The 17,977-nt window shown below is 34.5% G+C and overlaps 3 protein-coding genes and 1 pseudogene across 3 annotated transcripts; all 4 read right to left on the bottom strand.

Annotated features, from left to right (window-relative positions):
- Positions 1–196: 196 nt before the first annotated feature.
- Positions 197–3,982, bottom strand: LOC142540468 (monocopper oxidase-like protein SKU5). The gene is made up of 7 exons (XM_075646635.1): positions 3,556–3,982; positions 3,283–3,392; positions 2,946–3,216; positions 2,303–2,802; positions 1,826–2,194; positions 1,011–1,267; positions 197–885 (listed from the first exon to the last, which is right to left on the bottom strand). Exons 1-7 carry the CDS (start codon positions 3,694–3,696, stop codon positions 824–826), a joined length of 1,710 nt encoding a protein of 569 aa, XP_075502750.1. The 5' UTR covers positions 3,697–3,982; the 3' UTR covers positions 197–823.
- A 1,265-nt stretch (positions 3,983–5,247) lies between these two features.
- LOC142540467 (ras-related protein RABC2a-like) lies at positions 5,248–7,914 on the bottom strand. Its single transcript, XM_075646634.1, has 6 exons — positions 7,523–7,914; positions 7,063–7,131; positions 6,926–6,991; positions 6,563–6,684; positions 5,908–6,036; positions 5,248–5,702 (listed from the first exon to the last, which is right to left on the bottom strand). Exons 1-6 carry the CDS (start codon positions 7,674–7,676, stop codon positions 5,592–5,594), a joined length of 651 nt encoding a protein of 216 aa, XP_075502749.1. The 5' UTR covers positions 7,677–7,914; the 3' UTR covers positions 5,248–5,591.
- A 754-nt stretch (positions 7,915–8,668) lies between these two features.
- On the bottom strand, positions 8,669–10,234 carry LOC142538434 (uncharacterized; annotated as a pseudogene).
- A 646-nt stretch (positions 10,235–10,880) lies between these two features.
- On the bottom strand, positions 10,881–16,675 carry LOC142540466 (AT-hook motif nuclear-localized protein 14-like). Its single transcript, XM_075646633.1, has 5 exons — positions 16,238–16,675; positions 15,338–15,390; positions 14,283–14,414; positions 11,570–11,722; positions 10,881–11,390 (listed from the first exon to the last, which is right to left on the bottom strand). The coding sequence occupies exons 1-5, from the start codon at positions 16,632–16,634 to the stop codon at positions 11,109–11,111; spliced, it is 1,017 nt and encodes a 338-aa protein (XP_075502748.1). The 5' UTR covers positions 16,635–16,675; the 3' UTR covers positions 10,881–11,108.
- Positions 16,676–17,977: the final 1,302 nt, after the last annotated feature.

Below are 17,977 nucleotides of genomic sequence, written 5' to 3'. Positions count from 1 at the left end.
TTTAATTGCATTATCTCTTGTATACGGTTGCATATTGTCCTCGATTATTCGGAAAAAAGGTTTAAATTGACACTTTACAGTAACCAACAAACCCTTGTCAAGTAAATTTCTATTTACGTGGAAAAGGGGTAGTTTAGGCTAATATATACATATATTAATAGGTAGGTAGAAAGGCCTAAGATTTAAATTGACTTCATATTTGGAGTATTTGGTATAATCAGCACACTTACATAAGAAAGCGTTTGAGTGAACAAAAATGGGTATCAAATTGTTTGTTCATGCTGGTTTAGCTGCTCAATCAACTTAAAACAAGAACATATCCTCGACAGTCGGTTCATGCTGTAGTACTCTGCATGTGTGACCTTTATTCATCTTAACATAGACTTATAATCATACCTTTAAGTCAGTTCTACTTGTCAATAGTTGGCTCATGTTGTAGTACTGTGTGTGTGACCTTTAATACAGATGAATTCAACAGATGACATTGTTAAGGACTCGCCTTCAGGTTGTTTCAGAATACCCACTAGGATGACATCTGTTTATGTGAATCTCGATTGAGTTGAGACAGCATTTTTGTCTATAGAAATTTTTAGTTAAAGTAATGAAATATATCCATGTGTCGTTACATAACACCGCAAGGCCTTTTAAATAGAAGATTGATCCTGGCCTTTGGCAAGGGAAGTCAACATAAGGAAAGAATCATTATTCACAACAAGAAAATTAAATAATATTTCCATTATAGGAATCATGGCTGCTGAATCAAAATGCATAATAATCATTTTTCAAAAGAACATTGGAATTATCAAATGAATACGAGGAAACTTCACCACCCTGGCTCAGGAGCTAGTGCACTAGCAACTGGAGCAATAGCTTCATCAAAAATCCCTGTTGAAAAAACAACCAAATCATCAATGCCAGTTTGAAACAACATTTTCGAAGTGGATCGAGCTTTCAGATGGTATAAAACGTAAAGCATGAATATGAATCATGCGTAGTTAGAAATAACGAACCACATAGGAGAACGTTTTCGGGAGGAGGACGTTCCTTGGCTGGGTTGGGATCAGCATCATGAACCCTGATGTAGAGTTCTTGGCCCATGTACCAATGGAACAAGTTTTGGGATCTCAAATTCCACATCCCTGGATTGTCAAGGAATGCATACACTGCGGTCCATCTTCCCGGATACACTTGCACAGTGGACCGGACAACCGGGTCGTATAAGTTATAGGTACTACGCGATGCAGGTGTCCATTCTCCTTCACCAAACCTATATTGTGTATGCAATTCAAACAATAAATCAATATAAGGAATCACATTTATATACATAATCTATATGCAGATCAGATTGATTGTAATATAGGAACCAATATACTCGTTAAAGAAATCAAAATAATGATCATGTAATATAAAAATACATAATCTCTTTGCATGATTCTCATATTTTAGAGTTTGTTATGAATGGGAACGATTACATTTCTTCTGATATGAGATGTAGATGTTTCAACCGAGTAGCTTGATATGTACTAAGGTGCTATATGAGTGTTTCGTGCCTAAAATATGAAAATTTTATGGTATTTATTATTATACTAAAAGGTATTTTGTTAAATAAAAAATCATATCGAAAGAATGGAGAGATCATTATTATACAAATGTTATAACTTTGGTGGCTCTTGCTAGACTAATATCCTAGTTAATTATAGATATTCATAACCCTGAGTCAGACAAATGGCTCTTGCTAGACTAATAGCCTAGATAATTATAGATATTCATAACCCTGAGTCAGACAAATCTGTAACTTAAGAAATAGCAAACAAATGAAACTTACCCCACGACATAGAACCCGAACCCATCCAAATGCCAGGAATCCATGTCGTCAAGATCATTCTTGAACACAATCTCTATCCACCCTTTATGAACTCCTGTCACTACAAAAACACCATATGCAGCACCATCTTTGACAGAACGGACCGGGAACACATCGAGTTGATATACACCAGAACCATTTGTGAATAGATCAGCAAGTTTTAATGGTGTGGTGGGAGTTGAATATGATACATTGTTCACTGTATAGACTGGCACACCGTTGATGATGGCCTTGGATCCATGGAGGACAAATGTTTGGGTTAATGTTATGTTTGTGACATTGAATGTGCCTTGTGGATTTGGCCTTGCTGCACCTGCAGTCATATTCCATCTGACAAAACACACACAATCAAATTAAATAGTTGTATAAATTTTACCATGCATGTGTGTAATAACATCATACAATTTTTGTGTCGTAAATTAGGATTTAATAATTTACCTGATAGATCTAGCTTGATCGATTGAAAAATCAATGTCGAAAGGATCAGGCCCCTCTGGAATAGGCCCATTCGCCATTGAATTTGAATTTTCATAGTGTAGTATCCCTTCGCCGACGAGGAAGGAACCATTGGATTGGCTATCAGTAGTATTGAATAATTTTGGTGTAGCCACCATGTAGTAATCAGATTCATCTTGATTCGCTGTCACAAGTACCGAATACGACTGCCCTACGTGCACATCCAGGGAGTCTAAGGCGATCTGGTTCGTATAAGACCCTTCCGTTTCGACTAGCACCATTTGATGTTTCTGAATTCTGAAATTGAAACTGAACAGGGTCCCCACATTTGAAATCCGGAGTCGATAGGTCTTGCCTTTGGAGACGGTGAAAGACTCGTGTGATGTCGAATCAGGGCTTCCGTAAGGAGCCTTGCCGTTCATTAAGAACACCTTGGGGTAAACATCATGAGATAAATCATCTTGTAGCATTGTCCTAACATCCTGCACAATGTTCCAAGGAAAGAAAACATTGTTAATCAAGATTTTGTTTACAATTCATAATACCAGTTGAATGAACAGTTCGGCTATAAAGTAAGTTTTTGAGTTCTTGTCGGCTAAGAAAAAAGCAAGAGCCCATGTGTTACCTTAAACGAGTTGTCCATCCAATCACCAATCAGAAGATCAAATTCGGCTTCCGGTTTCGGAAAAGGTACGAGGATCACATTTCGATTGTTGACACGAATGGGACCGAATCCTCCTGCAGCCTTTTGAAAGTTGATGGAGGGAAAGTAAGAGTAGGTGCCTATCTGGTCTTTGGTCTGAAAGGCGTAAGTCCAATTCTTCCCTGGTTCAATAGGACAGTTGGTGCCTGAAACCCCATCTTGCCATGAATTCAGCCTCTGTTGTATGCCATTCCTGAAAATTCAAACACAGTTTTATTTTTTTCAGGCCACACACACACACACATATACACACACGTACCATGTGAAGAGCAAAGGTTCATCAAGATTGTTGAAGACGTTAACATGAATGATATCGTTAGTAGTTGAGTTTATAAGTGGCCCTGGAAACATTCCATTTATTTTAATCACCTGCAAAAAAGTTCATGCACATGCACATTATTCCGCCGCCATCAAACCTCTAGTTACGACGATTATCTGATCGAATACACACACGATCATGATCTATTAATCGAAAATTTTCATATGTTACGTCATCGAAATATATACAAGATGTAGATGTCTGATGACTTACAGGCTGAATATTTGACGCTGGATGAACAACAGTGTTCTCTGAGGTAACAATCCATTCATGAAATATATCAATACATCTCACTTCTGCCATACGAAAAATTATGGCCGCAGCAACAGTTAGCCACTTCATGAAACACTGCATATTTATTGATTCGCAGATTTTAGTCTCTGATTATCTGAATATGAATGTAACACATTGATTGAATGAATTCTGATATATAAAGTAAGTTTATATGCGATTCTGTTGAAAATTTCAAGTGAAATGTCCAAGAAGATCAAAACTATAAGTTTTAGAAGTATGTCGTCTTGGTATATATTCGGAAATTACGATAATATAGCCGGCATTTAATATAACTTTTTGTGAAAAAACAATGTTATTTTTTCTTGTTTAACTTGGTCAAGCCAGCTGGGTTTAATTTAGCTAAGTACTAGCCATTTGTAACATTATATTGAATACTAAGAATCAACGAAACTTATATTTTTTGTTCTGTAATTTACGCTTTTTCCAAATAATCGCGATGTAATTCCGTAGCCAATTTTGCTCTCCAAGAAATGCATCAGGATTTGGAGAAAGAATTTGGCTATGGTTTGATGTTTGATGTTGTCGTAGTTTTTCTTTTTTGCAATGAATATGCTATGCTATCTTTGTTTTAGCAGATGGATATTTCTGGTATTGCAATTTGTTGGTTATTTTATTTTTTAAAAGTGATATATATTTTAGTTTTTATTATTATATTAATTTCCTACGTGGAATTTAGAAAAAGCCGTGTTAGCCACCTAAAATCAAAATCCTTAAATTCATTTTCCAACTCAAAATCCGCCAAAGACTTAAATTGGAAAAAAAATTGCAAAATTATTGTGTTTAGAATGCAAATTGACTTATAACAAGACTAAAAATAGAAAAAATACAAGTTCAATTAATTATGATTAAATAAAGTAAAACTTAAAAAAAATATATGATACAAAGTGGCGATGGGGAAAATATTTTATTAAGCAACTGTTTTCCTATTAATGAATTTCACGCTTTCATTATCAAAATACCAACCAAAAGAAGAAATTAAAACTTTCTAATTTTGAACGAAATGAAATTGAAAGTTGTCTTGTTACATCTGTCGCTTTGGTATGAAATAAATAAAAGAATAAAGGGTTTTTTTTATGGATTTTACAAATATTAATTACATTAATTAAAAAACATGGTAATAAATTTATGGGGTGATACCTCGTGAATGGACACATCAAGACCAGGCCAAACCGGATTTTGGACCCCTGACTCATCATCAAGATTATGCCCAAACCGGATTTTGGACCCCTGGCCCATCCATAGTCAAGATAGAAGGCACACGATGGATCTCAATTATTCTCCTATAAATATCAAGGTTGAAAGTTTAATTAGACATTCACTGTATTGATTTTTAACAGCGTCTCTAACTGTTCTTTATTTTATTCTCAATACCTGACTTTGAGCGTCGGAGGAGTTACGCCGAAACAACCTCTCGGTCCCCCTTCTAATGGTATCCTTTATGATTTCACATCTAGAGTAAATTCGAGGTCTGCATTCAAACTAATATCACCTATCGAAACCGAACCCTTTATTTCTAGCGATGATCATGGAGTAAGTCTCATTAAAGGGAGAATTCGAATATTAAATATTACAGATATAGTTTTCTTATTTGGTTTTTAGCCTCGCAGCAACTCGAGAACATATGTTTTCTTGTACATAACAAACAAAGATCGATCTCCTTCATGTAATTTATACAAAACTTCCAGTTTATACGACATTTTTCTTACATGACCGAAAAACACAAACTGTGTGCGACAGGTAATTGATATTCTGTGAAGATTTAAAAGAATAAAGAGGAAAAAAATGAAATGAATCTACACATGACAAATGGGAATTGCAAAACGATCATCTTCCCAACGAAAAATCAGATGCATGGATCATCACCACACGATCAATTTTCTGTTATGAACAGCAAGAAGCTGGGTATTGAGAAATATCCGGTGGTAACCGTCGTTATCAGACATCGTTTTATATAACTAGAAGCAGCATTTCTGGGAATGTTTGGCCTGGTAAAATTGCTTCTGCTTTAAAACTTGGTTCTTCAAAGGTGTGGAGCCTTTCTCCAGTAAGCTAGGTACTTCCAATATCTGTAATACAAGTTAGATACATATTTGGCATACACTGTGGGAAATACCAGAAAAATACCATGGCATATCATATTAAATCTGATGATTCACATGATAAATAGCCTTGGTTGCTACAACAATGACCTTTCATCGGGATCCTGATTATTGCATGTAATGGAGAGTGCAGAAAAGGGAGTAAACGAACAGTGTCGAAGAAAGTACATACCTTGACGGCAAGCTCTTTAAAACATTCCTTCACATTTTCTTGAGTCTTAGCACTACATTCATGAAATAGACACTTGTGTTTCTTCGCAAAAGCCAGCCCCTCCTCCATGGCAACAACCCTCTCACTGTCCTGAAAATGAAATGTATCGGTTTAACTGGTCCAATATACAGATGAATGCAAAAAAAAAAAGGCACATAAATTTGGATAATGAACCGGTTAATAACTCCTTGTAGCTTAGGGAGACAATGATTATATCTAACGACTAATCTTCAGTTTCATATTGGAAAACACAATTGAAAGCATTGATGACGGAAAAGCGTTTATTCCCAATGTTTATTGCGATAACTTTGCTATTAAATTTGGCATTTTGCATATGAATTAACAACTATTACAGATATTAAACGAGAAAATTCACAACCAGCAAGAATGCACAAAAGAAAGTAACATGGATGGCACATGTTGATACTGTCGCCCCATCAAGACTCTCAACAGATATATCGACAATTTTCTTATCTAAGAGATGTGGCAACCCCCACCCCCAGTTTCTTATTTTACTCGAATATCATACATTGATTCGATGACATTTACCATCCTTAAACATGTCATTTGAGGGTAACTTGTTGGGGTACTAAACTACTGGTAGTATAAAACTTACCCTATCAACTTTGTTGCCCACCAGTATCTTGATACAATCTGGATTCGTGCAGTAAAGCTCGAGTTCCTTCGCCCAAATTCCTGACAGATTCGTAAAAGACTCTCGTCTTGTCACGTCATAAACTGAAATAGGCGTAAACCGTGCACCACTTAGTTCAATAGCAAGAAATAGAAACAATAAAGGTCAGTAGGAACATATAGCCATCTGCCCATGGTTAAGAATGCAATAGAAAAAGATTAATTGGAAGGAAGGATAGACTATAACAGATAAAGCCGCATAACTCTTTGACAAATAAATGAAGAACTCAATGAATCGATATCATTTCCAAAATCAAAGAGAGATCTTGGGGCAGCAATGCCGTACCGAGAATTATTCCATGCGCTCCTCTGTAATATGAACTTGCCAACATTCCGAACCTTTCTTGTCCAGCTGCAGAATAATGTAATATAGACTCATGTAAACTTCCATGAAACCAATTCCGTCTATTAAATTTGATTTACCTGTGTCCCATATGGTTAGTTTCAGCTTTTTCCCACCAGTTGTTACCAGTTTTATCTTGAAATCCACTCCTGAAAATCAGATAATTAACATCAAATATCAATCTAAGCTGAATCATATCAAGAAATCAAGAAGCCAAAGCCAAAAAGAGCAGCAGATGAATCGGATCAAACCATTCCATTTGCAACCCTGTAACAATTTTCTGTACTACCCTAAACATAATGAACGCAATTTAATTTCAAAACTGCATCATTCTGCTTAAATTTCACCTTCCTTCCTCTGCGACCACAAACTTCATTATTCCTTAGCATACCACCAAATAATCGAAACAACTACTTAAATGGGCAAAATAAAATAAAGGTAACTTTCTGGTTTGATGCAGATAACATACACTCTTTAAATTTTGTACTCAAATCCAAAAACTAAAATAAAATTCGATGCACAGACGAGGCAGCAGCATACCAATAGTTGGAGCAAGATCGTGAGGAAGCTGCTGACATTTTGTAATGAAACTGTGAAGAAGACTGCTCTTTCCAACACCTGAGTCACCAACCAACAACACCTTGAAAGAATAATCGTAATTACTGCCAAAGCACTCGTTTTTCTCCGAACCCATGATTCGATCACGCAACTCCTCTCACCATATACAGTCGAAACTTCGTTCAAAACAAGAAAAAAAATCCAAGAATTCTTGGCGCTACTTGCCAGCTGCTGCGGTTGGTGCAGAATTGGCAAAGAATGACGTTTTATTCGAAACATGCGTACGCGAGATACATGGTACACCTGTCTCTTTTTCATTGAGCCGATTGTGAAATTTTGAATCGACACGCGCCGGCATTTGGAGCCCGCGGCGGCTGAACCCACCAGGTGTTTTGGATTATTGATTCACTACACGACATGTTTCTTACGTGAAATTGTTGAATTTTTGTTTGAAAATTGAATTTTTTTCCCGAATTTCTTGATCAGGTTGTGGGACAAAATCGATATCAAGCCCTACCGATCTTGAATTTGGGACAAAATTTGAATTAAGATTCGAATAGTTACAAAATTCAAAGTTTTGAAAGTGCTCATATGTTGGGTTTAACTGAAATGGTTTTTGAATTACAAATATATTCAATAATTAGTTAGATAATTAAAAATGGAATTTAAATTTGAAATGGTTTAACTGAAATGGTTTTTGAATTACAAATATATTCAATAATTAGTTAGATAATTAAAAATGGAATTTAAATTTGAAGTAATTAAAATAAATGGTTTCAATTTGTCATCTAAGAATTTTAAAATATAAACATATATATTTTATAATCACAAAAATTTGTGTGAGACGGACCTCGCGGGTCATATTTCGTGAGACAGGTCTCTTATTTGGATCATCCATGAAAAAGTATTACTTTTTATGCTAAGAGTATTACTTTTTATTGTGAATATCGGTAGGATTACCCGTCTCACAGATGCAGATTCGTGAGACCTACGATAAGTCAGTTCGAATGCAGTTAGTTCTTACTTTTCTTCTTATGTTTTACATATTAATTTGATCCTAAGCACGCACGAAACACAAACTTCATTGGGATATATTGCCATTCTTCAAGTAAATATTTATTTGGCAAGATCAGTTACATTTCACCAATAATGTAAATGTAGGACAAGAATAATGACAATGCATCTATTATATATACATCACTCGGTGTAATATAGAGCGAACACAGAAATGACGAATATGGCGAGCATCAACCATGCCAAGCCATTGTTGAGCACGACGATCCCCACTCCCTCCAACAGAACGTCGGATGCTGATTTTCTCATCCGCGTACTTCTGCTGGAGCCACTCAAAACCATTTACACCAAGTTTACCAGATACATATTTCCCTTGTTTTCTAAGTGTCAGTTGTTCCCTAATGCCTTTGCCCGGTTGTGAATCTCGAAATATTATCAAAAGCGTGTTTTGATAAGATGTCAATCGAGGTTTGGCACCTGAAAACGTAAAGCGGTAAAGATCACCATAGAGAAGGGCGACTAATGAAATTAGGAGGGCAAAACTCGAAACTTTTAGACTAACTGTAGATTTTAACAAAACAACCAAGAACTCGTCTGACCGTGGGGTTTTGTATCTTTTTGCAGCAATCTCAAGACAAGAAATCAAGGCTTCCCTCTGTGACTTGAGAAATCTTGTCGATCCAGCTCAAATGGATCGAGTTCTTCATGCTGTTCGGAAGTAGCATCAGGAGAGGCTTCATTCATCTTTTCATCTGCATTTACCAGCTCGGGCACTTCTTTGAGGGTGATAGTTTCTTCCATATCATCGCCTTCAGTTGCAACCGGTAGACTTGATGTGGCATCTTTTATTCGTCCTGTTGCTTTTGAAAACTGAAATATATTGCAAGGTAAACTGTTTATAAGGTTCTTGGTCTCATTAGGCAACTTAACAAACTACCAAAACACTCCCAAATATTGATAACTACATCTGAATAACTTCAATAATCTTATAGTTAATTTTCAAATGGGATTTTGGTCATTTTACCATATAAAGTTTTTGGTAGAGGGAAATGAATAATGACCAACCATTGGCATAACACGAATAATTGACACAAAAGATTCTCCTTTGCAAGAATTGCAAGAATCCTTAAAAAGATGACTGCAATAATTTCACAAAACCTTTGACAACCAGTTATACTAATTCCACCTGTTCTGGAACAGAGACACCCTAGGGGCTGAATGTAACGGCTCATTCCATGGGTAAATTGGGATATTAAGAAGACAAGGAATGGGAATTCTGGGTCCACTTAGTACAAAGATGTAATCTCAAATTTGGGGTCATTTCTTCACAAAAAAAAAAAAAAAAAAACAGCTGCATTTCTGCTAAAGATATTAACAAGAAATCAAGCAATCACACTGATATCTTCAAGTATGTGTGCTGACTGCTGACAAAAATTTGCTGTGACAAGATACTGGCATCAGTGAACTAGTCAGTTGGAATCTGGCTATATATATGTTTGGTTTTATTTTCCAGCCCACTTTTTTCCTTTTAAGAAAATGAAACCAAACAGGAGAGTCTCTTCCCCAAAGCATATTGAAATAGGTCACCCGCCATTGCCTTGATTTTGCCCTAGTTGGTTACAATGTTGCCGGAAAATAAATCTGTTGACTGCAACCAAAAATTACAAATTAGTACCTCATATTAGAGAGAAACTTAAATGTGGTCCTTTAAATTCGAACAACTGACAGTTTTAGTCCACTAATTTTTTATTATTATAATTGGGGAAGGGTAAGTTTTGTTCTCCCAGTAAATAAGATTTTACTCAAATGTCACAACCCATTACCCAATCAGTTATCATCAAAGTTATGTTAATTCTGTAGTTGGAAAACACATTTTAGATTACGTATATTTATCGATAAAAAAAAAATATTTTATAAGCTCAATGATGTCCAAACACCCTTTATTTTTTTTTTAAACCTGATTTCAAACCCTTGATCGAAAAGAAATTCCAAAACCAAAAGTACGTTTATCGTGAGAAAAGCTCACAAATATATTTACGTGAGAAAAATTAATTTTATATATATTTAAAATAAAAAATAATACTATGATAATAAAAAATAATATTTTTTCATTTGTACTCAAAGTTTATCCATTATATTAAAGATATTTTAGCCCGGCATTTTGCTTTTAGCAATTTGAAGCTAAAAACGAAGCTATATAATTTTTAAATCTCATTAATAATTTTTTCCTAAAATTATAAATCACATTTATGTTCTAAATATAGCACATGAAAATGTGCAAGCACAAGTAGCGAGAAATAAAATAAAAATAAATAATTCCTCGGCAAAGGAGAAATTCATTGTCACTAAATTTAAATTTGAATTTATCGGACGGAATTTCAGAAGCAAAAATATATTTACTCTAGCAAGCTAGATCCGTGTTTTTGTGAACAAAGAGGAGTTAGATGCAAATGCAAACATAGTTGGCGATCTCTATGTACAATGGTAAGTCTCGACGGATAAATAAACCTAAAAAGTCAAAACATCTTACGGTAGCAATTCATCTGAAACTGTTCTAATCGGAGATGTGGTCGTAGTCGCCTGTCTCAGGAGACTGGTGCAGGCCATGATGACCTGTGTTGCCCTTCCATTCCACTGAATGTGAAGGAGTGAATTGCATGCTTGGGTGTTGCACCAGAAATTGGCTCCCCAGCCCCATTTGATGACTAGCCTCAACTGGCGATCGGAAGTTTAAACTTGGTATTGAGGTCAAGTTTGCCGGTGATGGCAGCTTACCAGAGGAGGCATCTCCTTTGTTGTCTTTCTTGGAGTCAGTAAGGAATGTACCGATGATTATCTGAATTATCCATAACATAAAAAAATCGTTATTCCTGCCTAAATCTTGAATAGACAGATTTCTTAGGACTAAAAATAACATTTATCGTGACTCTAAACTACTATTAAAAGACGAAAGATGCGCCATGGAAAGAAATAAGTAAAGGCAACTCATTGGTGAGAAGATTAAAAAAGTATAACCTGAATCGGGCCAGCTGCTGTGAGTGGCCCACCGACTCCACCACCGATGATTTGGCCATCAGAACTGGACAAACACACACCAAGTCCCCCAGTTTTCCCTCCAGTTTCAGTACGAACATAAGATCCAGAGAGAGAGAGGATATCAAAGTGACCCTAACATGAATTTCAAGATAATATGAGCTTACTAAGAAGAACTTGTGATCGACCAGAGAAGAAAAAATACTCTTGATAACAACAAACAAGTTCCCGGTCTAATTTTCTAGAGCCAAAGCAATTTAATCAAAAGATTCTCAACTCCAAGTAGTGCTTGTACTCGTAAACTTCATGGGACATTTTTCTTTGGCATAGAGCTTAAAGCCTTGTAACTAATTAGCATTCCTGGAACTGTTAAAATTTCATTAAAGATGCCAGGATATGTTTCTTAGACTAGTGTATGTGGTCGGAGTTACATGGAGGAAGATGGATGTTTCGCATACAAATATGATTTCTATCATGTACTATATAAACTTCACAGATAATCTAACATTGTTCGAAATTATAATGCCAAGAAATGGTAGGTTATGCCACTCAGATTTTATTTCTATGACGCTGTCTCACAAAAAAATGGATAAAGAGAAGGATTCGACATTGGTTGATTATGGTGTTGGTAGCCAATTAAATAATACCTGGTGCTTCTTAGTTTGTTAAATCTGAATTTACATCGATTTATATCTGTTTATGTCAACAGAATCTAATAACTTTAAACATGCATCGGGGGTTTCTTATTTGAATAAACGTAAAATATTAGAAGCATGCATATGTTCATAGAACACATGTTTATACACTTCAAAAATCATCATTTGTAAGGCCCCCTTATTGACATGGTACTTCCAAGTTACATAAAAGGGGATTTTATAGGAATTATTTCTTCTATATCTAAACTTTTAGTTTATCATTTATTGCACAGTAACTAAAACAAGCTTAGACAAAATTTAGGAGTGCCTGCATTAATAACTATAACAGCTTATACCTTGTAAGTGAAACATTTTAGCTCCACTAATAAATTTTAATTTATTTGATGGTTAAAAACTTGGCAAACAACTTAAAAAGTATAACAGCTTATACCTTGTGATTGAAACATTTTAGCTCCACTGACAACAACTTAATTAATTTGATGGATAAAAACTTGGCAACCAACTTATATTCAAAGTACACCAAAATAAAATTCATCACTTCACTAGATGATACTACCATACTTATTACAACTTTTATCTGGAATTTCACAGTATCAGAATTTAATAAACAATAAGTCGGGTGGCCTTTGTCTTATCTACAAGAAAATATATAAAAAGGAACAATTTGTTCAAGTTATGACTCTTGGTGCATATTTTTTTTTTTTTTTAATTCAACAAAAGATGTCAAAAATTCCCTATGAAAGACATGGTGTAGTGCATGTACTTCAATAAACTGTCATTTGCTTTCATAAACATTGTGGGACCAATCTAAATTCTGCAAGAAAACTCTTATAATTTATAAACAAATCCATTGACGTGGCCATGGGCATTTAAATCCTCTTATGCTTACATAAACACCGCCCCTGATTTTTGGATTTGTTAAAGACAATTCTTTTACACTATTAGTCAAATATTCTTATGGAAACTTTATTACAATAGATACGTGAAAACCAATGAAAGCTTTCAAAATATCAAATGAGCTTAAAATGCACATAAAATGTGAGAAACTAAAAATAATTTAGGCAACATTCATCATTGGGCAAAGAGGATAATAAACTTTTAAAGATGAAATACATTGCATAATTTTAAAAAGAAATCAAAGTTCAACTGCTAAGTACCCAAATTAAAATTGGTAGATTCTTTTCTAAACTATTGATGATGGTATTAAATTTAAAGTTTGGCCAATTACATTTTTTAAATTGTATTATGAAATGTGACTCCTTAAGATTTTTAGTTATTTCACATGTAAATATAAATTTAAACTGCTTATAATATTCAGCAAGACCGTATCAATTGAAAATTCAAGTTAATTTCTTTCAATTAAGTAAATTTCTTCATTTTTTAAATAGGAAAAATTGATTTCTAGTAAATGGAAACGTTAACCTGTATTCTTTTTGTGTATTTCTGAAGAGGCCTGAAATTTATGCATCATATTATTTTTTTAATTGAAAATATACATGTTGAGTTATCAAAAAAGTTGTTCGTCTTTTCACATGTACAGATAATATAAATAATACCAAAAAAAGTCCTTCAAACATAAATCTATTTCATGTTCTTTCAAGCATTACATTATCTCCAGCAGTCAGTTAAAGAATTTCTTTAAAGAATGAATATTTCATTTTTTGAGTTATGCCGTTTAAAAAATTGTCATTTAATTCTTGGAAAGGCATCAATTGCATTTCATAAGAATTAAAGTATTAGCCAACTTAGCATGCTGGTCTCTGGCAATATAGTGTTGTGAAGGGTACTAGTCAACTCAGAAACAAGAGGGAATTAATGCCGAAGATCAAAACCTCAAGGAAGTTGCATTCAACTTCTTCAATCCTTATATGCTATGAATTCATCAGAGTACCCTATCCAATGCATATGTGAGAATAGGAACCAAGCCTTGAGAAATTTGGGAATTAGAAGAGGAAACCAGATGACTGAAAAAGTGCACCAGTATATTCATTCTCTTTGAAGGACAAGGTTTATCAAAGAAAATTGAAGTATCAATTTACCTCATATGTAACACTACCCCCAGATGTGGCCGGCTGACGTAGAGATGCATTGGAGACTGAACCAGATGCTGAGATAATGCATATTTCACGTTGATTTTGTTGCATAAACATCATTATTTTTTGATTCACATCCTATTAGAAACAATTAGTTGCATCAGGTTCACTATTATAGATATGACGTCAGAAGGTTAAAAAATTTGCACGTAAACATTGAACTTGAATCGAAGAAGAAAAGTGAAAGTCCGAAACATCATTAATTGCACAGCATCGTGTCCAACAAGCAGAACTTGAGAGCTACTCCATAATAGCCTATTTAACTGCAGAGTAAACGCTTAAAAAAAGGTTTTGAAGGGGATTTGTGTGAAAGATCCAAAGTGACTGGCAGCAAAAGACCCTATATTCGCAATGTCAGTAAAAGAAGTAAGCATGAAACTACACAAACAAGAACAATGGAGAAAGGAAGACAGAGTCATTTGGTGGATCCACAGCATCCTTTTCCTCCAAATATCTTCCTCAATTTTCCTCAAGGTTCAAAATTTCACACTCCCAATTTTTTATTACAATCCATTGTTGTGTGTTACTTTGGAATCTTGACGAAAACTGGCATAGTGTAAATACCATTTTTAATGACATACAAACAAGTCATAGAACGTATTCTATAACCAGGATTAGCCAAGCTTATGTTGATAGCTTGCCATATGTAATTCAGTTAGTTAACCAGTCGATACTTTACGATCGACTAATTCAAAATCAAACAAATTAAAGCTGTACATGCTTGGAAGTAAACCCACATTCGATGTGATTAACAGAAAAAAGAGCAAGTGTGTGAATTAATCATGGAATAACTATATATCTGATATCAACTGTGAACATACAAGATGCAGTGACCACACATCTATCGTATGAAGAAAATGCCGACAATCAGAAATATTAACAAAAGCAAGATAATATTACATTTTGGCAAACCCTTAAAATACTGAGAGAGAACGGAATTTTGTGTTTATCCTAACACGAAAATGAAAAGAAGGTTCTACAATTAACATTTATATACGTACTTCTCCAGCAGCAACAGTAACAATGTGAGGACTGAAGCTTTGACCCGCATTGCCTGCATCGACAAGATAAGAAAAGGGGTGAATAAAATGGATAATTTCGCATTGTGACGAATGGAGCTTGGTAAATTCTAAATCGCATAAAAAAGAGGGCTCCGCGGTAAAAATGTATGTTTACAAGATAGTATGGCCAGCATAAAAACCGAATGGCGAAAAAACACGCTTGCGAATGACAAAAGACACGGAATGTCTTGGGGCAAAATCAGAAGATCGTACCAACCAGAAGTTATAGAACACAGAACTGGTTTAACACCAGGATCCATCCCAAGGTATCTACTTTTCTTGGACATCACCCCAAAATTCCCATTTCATCTAAATATTTATATCCTTTTAGCAAAAATTTAAGTTGAATTTCTTCGCTTCTGTTTTTACACAGCTAGGCAGTGCATTAGAAACCAGAGTCCACAAGTATGACTTATCACACAACCAGAGGAAAAAGAAACAAAATTTTAAATTATATCCTCTTCTCAGAACGAAAATGTCACCAAGTCCTAAAAGAAAGCCAATCAAAACTTCAATACTGGACCTTACATCGTCAAATTTGTTTAAAATTTGAGAATACCATCCGGGCAAAGGTAGGTGAGGTATTTCATTGCCTTTTTTTTCCTTGCAGTAATGAAATTATTTCTTCTGGATTCGAATCAAAGAGGTAAAGCGAAGACAACATATAAATCAGTGAAAACTCAGCGTCATAACTTCTCTCTGTTTTATTCTACGATTAAATCCAATAAAAAAAATTATCATGCAGTGGAATATCACGAAGAAACGATATTATGTGTGAACAATGACGTCATACACACGTGCATCAAAAGGCATACATCCGGTGAAACAGGACAAGAATACCTAAAGCAGCGAGCTGAGATTTCTTAGAAGAATGAGCAGATGAACCAGAGGTAGGAACGCCGGGACCAGCTGCCGAGGCCGAGTCTCTCGCCCTCGGGGAGGCCGACGAAGCAGAAGCCGAGAGTCGCTTAGCTGCAGCAGCTTGCTCTGGAGTGCCGTACTTCCTCGGCCTTCCCCTCTTCCTCTTCACACCCTCGAGAGATGAAGAAACCGCCGACGAGGGCACGGAGTGAGGGTACAATATACTCCCGGTATTGCTGTTGGACACGACAACTCCATTCGTAGGCGCGGGGGCGGCGGCGGAGGGCGGCGGCGGCGGTGTCGTCTGGTGGCGGAGTTGTGTGTGGTAGTAAGAGATGAACCCGCTGCTGCTGCCGTCATTATTGTTGAATTCCATGGCAGATTTTTGTGATTTGGGATTTTTTTTTTTTTTTTGATATTTTTCTTTTTTGTTTTTTAAAACATTATCTTTTTTTTCTTTTCTTTTTTAAAACAAAAGGATTATCTTTTTAGGGAGGTGCGTTATCAGCCATTGGATTTGAATCGTTGCCATTTTTGACTCTTTATTTATTATTTATTTTTAAAATTTTAGTTATTAAATTTGAGATTTTATTTCCAATACCAAATATATTTTTACTTTATTTAATATTATATACCAAATATATTTTTACTTTATGTAATATTATATATTAAAATATATTTTATTATCATGAATTCACTTACTCACAGAAAACTATCTTAATGCTATCCAAGTTTAAATGATCGTAACACTTAGTTTTAAAAAAAATTCGTAACAATCTTTATCAAAAAAATTACGATCTTTATCAAAAAAATTATTTTGAAAGATCGTAATTTTTTTATAAGAAATAAATTTATTTACCCTTAATATAATCATTAGTTTTTTTTTTTTACAAAAATTACTTGATATAGAAAAAATATCAATGTATATATGCACACATCACATAAAATGTAATGGGATTGTGTTTTATGCATAAATTTAGTACATGTCAAATTATATTTTTAAAAATTTAATAAATGTGTGGCATTATACTAATCAAATAAGTATCCTATGAGATCATCTCACGAACTTATATCTGTGAAAAAGATCGATATGATTCAGACATATAATAAAAAGTAATATTTTTTAGACAAAAAATAAAATTTTTATATATCGAATTAGGTCTCATAAAATTAATCTGTAAGACGATCTCACGAGAGTTAACATCACTGGGGAAGAAAAACACACGCATGTTTGAAAATTTTGATTAAACTTTGTGAGAGACAAATTCCAATCATAAATCAAAGAATACAAATTATGAATTCGTTGATTCTTGAAAATCCCACCCATCTTGGCAGCGGGTAAATCCAACGATTTCAATTTATTTGGGATCGCATGTTCAAATAATAGACTCCACGAAACAACGATTTCTCCAGAAAATATAATCTTTATCAGATACATCTCATAAACAAATATAAACATAAAATATAAATATATATAATCAAAATATAATCTCTAAGCCTAAAATCATCCACCTAACAAACAAAGATAAATAAATATTTACAAAACAATTCACAAAAATTGTAACCATACCAAACAAAAAAAAATTTGTAAAGGACAATTTAATATTTTGACATTTCAAAAGCAATAAAACAGGGTGAATAGAGTTTTAAAAGCCATAATATTGAGAATGGGTCTCTTATGAGACGGTCTCACGAATATTTATCTTAAAGGACAATTTA

The sequence above is a fragment of the Primulina tabacum genome, chromosome 3, assembly GCF_025594145.1.
Source record: "Primulina tabacum isolate GXHZ01 chromosome 3, ASM2559414v2, whole genome shotgun sequence".
Classification (NCBI taxonomy): domain Eukaryota; kingdom Viridiplantae; phylum Streptophyta; class Magnoliopsida; order Lamiales; family Gesneriaceae; genus Primulina; species Primulina tabacum.
This window is presented reverse-complemented; position numbering and strand designations above follow the sequence as displayed.

What these genes read in the sequence shown, in the direction of transcription:
- LOC142540466 (XM_075646633.1), bottom strand. Translation starts at nt 16,634, where the DNA reads ATGGAATTCAACAATAATGACGGCAGCAGCAGCGGGTTCATCTCTTAC. An exon ending in TTACTGTTGCTGCTGGAGAA is followed by an intron (nt 14,415 to 15,337) that starts GTACGTATATAA and finishes TGTTTCTAATAG; the next exon opens with GATGTGAATCAAAAAATAAT. An exon ending in GGGGTAGTGTTACATATGAG is followed by an intron (nt 11,723 to 14,282) that starts GTAAATTGATAC and finishes AATTCATGTTAG; the next exon opens with GGTCACTTTGATATCCTCTC.
- LOC142540467 (XM_075646634.1), bottom strand. Translation starts at nt 7,676, where the DNA reads ATGGGTTCGGAGAAAAACGAGTGCTTTGGCAGTAATTACGATTATTCT. An exon ending in CGATCTTGCTCCAACTATTG is followed by an intron (nt 7,132 to 7,522) that starts GTATGCTGCTGC and finishes TCTGATTTTCAG; the next exon opens with GAGTGGATTTCAAGATAAAA. An exon ending in ACTAACCATATGGGACACAG is followed by an intron (nt 6,992 to 7,062) that starts GTAAATCAAATT and finishes ATTATTCTGCAG; the next exon opens with CTGGACAAGAAAGGTTCGGA.
- LOC142540468 (XM_075646635.1), bottom strand. Translation starts at nt 3,696, where the DNA reads ATGCAGTGTTTCATGAAGTGGCTAACTGTTGCTGCGGCCATAATTTTT. An exon ending in CAGCGTCAAATATTCAGCCT is followed by an intron (nt 3,393 to 3,555) that starts GTAAGTCATCAG and finishes ACTTTTTTGCAG; the next exon opens with GTGATTAAAATAAATGGAAT. An exon ending in GATCAAGCTAGATCTATCAG is followed by an intron (nt 2,195 to 2,302) that starts GTAAATTATTAA and finishes GTGTTTTGTCAG; the next exon opens with ATGGAATATGACTGCAGGTG.